We start from the raw sequence: 6,000 nt of genomic DNA on the forward strand, positions 1-6,000 counted from the left end.
CCCCCTCCTCTGGCTGCTTCGCTCATCCTATCACTGAGTTTAGTTAAATGCAGAAATAAATCAGCAGGATTAACCCCTTCACTGCTTCCCTTATGTAATTACAGTTAGATTAGTTACAGGGAGGCAGTAAAAGGTTTAATGCAGTAAAGCAAACATAGTGATGAAGAAGCAGGAGGAACCCTAACTCTACCCCACCTAGTTACCCCCTGCAGTGTCCGCCATCTTTTCCTCCTTCAGAGAGCAGCCTCTAGTGGTGGAGACAGAATACAGCAGCCAATAGACTGACAGTATATGGCGGCCAATAGACTGGTAGTATATGGCAGAGACACTGCACTGCAGAGACACCATCACATGTGTCGACGTCACTGTCTAGAACATTGCCCCCTGGGAAATCATGCATGCAAAAAAACACTGGAGACACCAGAATACACTGACGTCGACACACGTGATGGTGTCTCTACGATGTTTTGGTTGATCTCCCTGAGGTCAACCAGCGTCCTTTTGCACTTACTAGTCATTGCTCCCACTAGCCAGAAACCTACTCCACACTGATGAGGGGCAAAAACCCTGAAACAGCTGTCTGTGGATGGTTACCTGGCTTGGGTGGTTTCCTCGATTGGAGACATTCCTTGGCTTGGTTGTTCCTTCCCAGAGGAAGGTCGGGCTAGTTCATTGATGTTGAGACATGTGATGGTGTCTCTGCAGTGTTCTTTTGCAATAGACTGGTAGTATACAGCAGCCAATAGACTGGTAGTATACAGCGGCCAATAGACTGGTAGTATACAGCAGCCAATAGACTGGTAGTATACAGCTGTTAGGATATATAGGACCAGTAAGACAAAGGACAGGTGCAACCCTGACACTGGCAGCCGCCCCGCTGTCCCTGCCTACTTGCCACAGCAGACCTAGGTGACAGCAGACAACTTGTCTATCCTATATCCTCTATCCTACATAGTGTGAACACAAAACAGACAGGACAGGACAAACGCAACACAATACAGAAAGGTCAGAGGTTTAAGTCAGCAACATGAGGGCGGCGCAGTACAAAACCTAATCCAGGAGAACAGTCATATCCAAAAGTCAAAGGTCAGATAACCGACTACACAATGCAGGGGGGATCGCTGGGTGAAGAAACACTATAAACGAAGTACTATCTCAGGCAAGGGACAGGAGGCAAGTGGGATAAAAAGAAGAAGAGAAGTGAGGGCACTCACCATTCCGTGCGATAGTCTTTATTATAGTGTGACCTTTAGTTTACATACGAAGCGTAGAACGTGAACCAGCTGAGAGTGTCTGGCGTCCTCGTCGCCTGCCGCACTGAAGGTCACACTATAATACAGACTATCACACGGAATGGTGAGTGCCCTTGATTTTCCTATTATTATCTTACATGAACATGATATATGATTTCTAACAAGTGAGCACCATCAACAAGAGTGTGGACTTACAAGTGCAGTGCGTGAGTGAGCTGTCAGTCAGCAATCAGTGACCTCACCTTATGCTGATCGGCCGGGGAGTGAGCTGTCAGTCAGCAATCAGTGACCTCACCTTATGCTGATCGGCCGGGGAGTGAGCTGTCAGTCAGCAATCAGTGACCTCACCTTATGCTGATCGGCCGGGGAGTGAGCTGTCAGTCAGCAATCAGTGACCTCACCTTATGCTGATCGGCCGGGGAGTGAGCTGTCAGTCAGCAATCAGTGACTACACCTTATGCTGATCGGCTGGGGAGTGAGCTGTCAGTCAGCAATCAGTGACTACACCTTATGCTGATCGGCTGGGGAGTGAGCTGTCAGTCAGCAATCAGTGACTACACCTTATGCTGATCGGCTGGGGAGTGAGCTGTCAGTCAGCAATCAGTGACTACACCTTATGCTGATCGGCTGGGGAGTGAGCTGTCAGTCAGCAATCAGTGACTACACCTTATGCTGATCGGCCGGGGAGTGAGCTGTCAGTCAGCAATCAGTGACCTCACCTTATGCTGATCGGCCGGGGAGTGAGCTGTCAGTCAGCAATCAGTGACCTCACCTTATGCTGATCGGCCGGGGAGTGAGCTGTCAGTCAGCAATCAGTGACCTCACCTTATGCTGATCGGCCGGGGAGTGAGCTGTCAGTCAGCAATCAGTGACCTCACCTTATGCTGATCGGCCGGGGAGTGAGCTGTCAGTCAGCAATCAGTGACCTCACCTTATGCTGATCGGCCGGGGAGTGAGCTGTCAGTCAGCAATCAGTGACCTCACCTTATGCTGATCGGCCGGGGAGTGAGCTGTCAGTCAGCAATCAGTGACTACACCTTATGCTGATCGGCCGGGGAGTGAGCTGTCAGTCAGCAATCAGTGACCTCACCTTATGCTGATCGGCCGGGGAGTGAGCTGTCAGTCAGCAATCAGTGACCGTACCTTATGCTGAACGGCCGGGGAGTGAGCTGTCAGTCAGCAATCAGTGACCTACCTTATGCTGATCGGCCGGGGAGTGAGCTGTCAGTCAGCAATCGGTGACCACACCTTATGCTGATCGGCCGGGGAGTGAGCTGTCAGTCAGCAATCAGTGACCTACCTTATGCTGATCGGCCGGGGAATGAGCTGTCAGTCAGCAATCAGTGACCTCACCTTATGCTGATCGGCCGGGGAGTGAGCTGTCAGTCAGCAATCAGTGACCTCACCTTATGCTGATCGGCCGGGGAGTGAGCTGTCAGTCAGCAATCAGTGACCTCACCTTATGCTGATCGGCCGGGGAGTGAGCTGTCAGTCAGCAATCAGTGACCACACCTTATGCTGATCGGCCGGGGAGTGAGCTGTCAGTCAGCAATCAGTGACCTCACCTTATGCTGATCGGCTGGGGAGTGAGCTGTCAGTCAGCAATCAGTGACCTCACCTTATGCTGATCGGCTGGGGAGTGAGCTGTCAGTCAGCAATCAGTGACCTACCTTATGCTGATCGGCCGGGGAGTGAGCTGTCAGTCAGCAATCAGTGACCTCACCTTATGTTGATCGGCCGGGGAGTGAGCTGTCAGTCAGCAATCAGTGACCTCACCTTATGCTGATCGGCCGGGGAGTGAGCTGTCAGTCAGCAATCAGTGACCTCACCTTATGCTGATCGGCCGGGGAGTGAGCTGTCAGTCAGCAATCAGTGACCTCACCTTATGCTGATCGGCTGGGGAGTGAGCTGTCAGTCAGCAATCAGTGACCTACCTTATGCTGATCGGCCGGGGAGTGAGCTGTCAGTCAGCAATGAGACTGGTAGTATACGGCGGCCAATAGACTGGTAGTATACAGCGGCCAATAGACTGGTAGTATACAGCGGCCAATAGACTGGTAGTATACGGCGGCCAATAGACTGGTAGTATACAGCGGCCAATAGACTGGTAGTATACGGCGGCCAATAGACTGGTAGTATACGGCGGCCAATAGACTGGTAGTATACGGCGGCCAATAGACTGGTAGTATACGGCGGCCAATAGACTGGTAGTATACGGCGGCCAATAGACTGGTAGTATACGGCGGCCAATAGACTGGTAGTATACGGCGGCCAATAGACTGGTAGTATACGGCGGCCAATAGACTGGTAGTATACGGCGGCCAATAGACTGGTAGTATACGGCGGCCAATAGACTGGTAGTATACGGCGACCACAGCGGCCAATAGACTGGTAGTATACAGCGGCCAATAGACTGGTAGTATACAGCGGCCAATAGACTGGTAGTATACAGCGGCCTATAGACTGGTAGTATACGGCGGCCAAAAGACTGGTAGTATACGGCGGCCAATAGACTGGTAGTATACGGCGGCCAAAAGACTGGTAGTATACGGCGGCCAATAGACTGGTAGTATACGGCGGCCTCTCGTGGTGGACACAGGATACAGCGGCCTCTAGTGGTGGACACAGGATACAGCAGCCAGTCCAGTCACCGGTTGAGCAGTTTGCCGTATGATCGCTGACAGTGAAGAGCATTGCGGCTGACCCGGGGGCGGGATTTACGCACGGGGGGCGGAGCTGTTGGTGGCCATTGTATTTCGTCCTCCACCAGAGGAGGGCGCTCCTGAGTTTTTTTTTACCAGCATCTCTATGGTTACCGCTGCCGGCAGCTTAGCTCTATGATACAGGATAGGCTCCCTATGTGTTACAGTAAACCCTTCCCCGAGCTGCCTGTGGCCGCGGCTTATGGTTCCGGGCAGATATGGAGCCGCTGCGGAAACTGCTGGAGAATCTCCGCGCTGTCCAGGAGAAGCTACGAGGCGAGTATATACTGTATACACCGCTGTGTGGCGGCAGCTCCATGTACTGCTCACACCTGGCGGTTTGTGCTGCGGTTTTCGGTAGGAATGGCTGTATCCAGGTGTATAGTGTCTGCAGGCGGCTGCTCACACTGCTGCTCTCAGTCATAGGACCTGCTGCAGAACTACAACTCCCAGCCTGCCCTGATTAGCTTCTTTACTGTGTCTGTGGGTGATTGCTGGGAGTTGTAGTTCTGCAGTGGTTGGAGGAGAGGGGGTGCTGTCAGGTTATTATAAATGGCAGCAGGGAGAGATCCAACTGTCATACAGTGCTGCGCCCCCTCCGCGCCCTGCGCCCCCTCCCCTCCGCGCCCTGCGCCCCCTCCCCTCCGCGCCCTGCGCCCCCTCCGTGCCCTGCCTCCCCTCCGTGCCCTGCCTCCCCTCCGCGCCCTGCGCCCCCTCCGCGCCCTGCGCCCCCTCCCCTCCGTGCCCTGCGCCCACTCCCCTCCGTGCCCTGCGCCCCCTCACCTCCGCGCCCTGCGCCCCCTCCGTGCCCTGCGCCCCCTCCCCTCCGCGCCCTGCGCCCCCTCCGTGCCCTGCGCCCCCTCCCCTCCGCGCCCTGCGCCCCCTCCGTGCCCTGCGCCCCCTCCCCTCCGCGCCCCCTCCCCTCCGTGCCCTGCGCCCCCTCCCCTCCGTGCCCTGCGCCCCCTCCCCTCCGTGCCCTGCACCCCCTCCCTGTATAATAGGGATTATTCTTACCGCCTCCTCTTGTGTTTTGCAGATGGGGAGTCCAAGGAAAGTAACAGCAACTTCAATCCAGAAATCTTCTGGAACACTCTGGGTAAGAGACGGGTAACGGACGGGGGAACGGCCGCCGCTGGATTCTTCCCGTTACTGTCAGCAAAGATTATAACATTATATATCAGCGGCTGATCAGGAACCGTCCAGAGTAGGAGGGGTCTCACCTCTTACTCCCCAATTGGTCCTCTCATTAGGAAAACATTTCATCCCTCCGATATTTAGCCACATTAATACTGACCGGGTCCTGGAGATCCCCCCTGTGCCCCCCGAGATCCTACAGGGGATCAATGTCTTATAGATAAGTAATACTAGCCCGGGGTAATAGCAGAGAGCACTGATCAGTGTTATCTGTGATCATTACATACAGCCTGCCTGTGGCCGTAGCACTGATCAGTGTTATCTGTGATCATTACATACAGCCTGCCTGTGGCCATAGCACTGATCAGTGTTATCTGTGAGCATTACATCCAGCCTGCCTGTGGCCATAGCACTGATCAGTGTTATCTGTGATCATTACATAGGGCCTGCCTGTGGCCATAGCACTGATCAGTGTTATCTGTGATCATTACATAGAGCCTGCCTGTGGCCATAGCACTGATCAGTGTTATCTGTGATCATTACATACAGCCTGTGGCCATAGCACTGATCAGTGTTATCTGTGATCATTACATACAGCCTGCCTGTGGCCATAGCACTGATCAGTGTTATCTGTGATCATTACATACAGCCTGCCTGTGGCCATAGCATAGCACTGATCAGTGTTATCTGTGATCATTACATACAGCCTGCCTGTGGTCATAGCACTGATCAGTGTTATCTGTGATCATTACATAGAGCCTGCCTGTGGTCATAGCACTGATCAATGTTATCTGTGATCATTACATACAGCCTGCCTGTGGCCATAGCACTGATCAGTGTTATCTGTGATCATTACATAGAGCCTGCCTGTGGTCATAGCACTGATCAGTGTTATCTGTGATCATTACATA

At 53.4% G+C, this 6,000-nt stretch overlaps 1 protein-coding gene across 1 annotated transcript in view; it reads left to right on the forward strand.

The window, feature by feature from the left end:
• The first annotated feature begins 3,977 nt into the window (after positions 1–3,977).
• CCNDBP1 (cyclin D1 binding protein 1) overlaps positions 3,978–6,000 on the forward strand; it is a 32,873-nt gene continuing 30,850 nt past the window's right edge. The window contains exons 1-2 of the mRNA XM_069951789.1: positions 3,978–4,231; positions 4,992–5,051. Coding sequence (XP_069807890.1) covers positions 4,174–4,231; positions 4,992–5,051 — 118 coding nt within the window. The 5' untranslated portion in view covers positions 3,978–4,173. The remainder of the gene's footprint in view (positions 4,232–4,991; positions 5,052–6,000) is intronic.

The sequence above is a fragment of the Dendropsophus ebraccatus genome, chromosome 14, assembly GCF_027789765.1.
Source record: "Dendropsophus ebraccatus isolate aDenEbr1 chromosome 14, aDenEbr1.pat, whole genome shotgun sequence".
Taxonomy (NCBI): domain Eukaryota; kingdom Metazoa; phylum Chordata; class Amphibia; order Anura; family Hylidae; genus Dendropsophus; species Dendropsophus ebraccatus.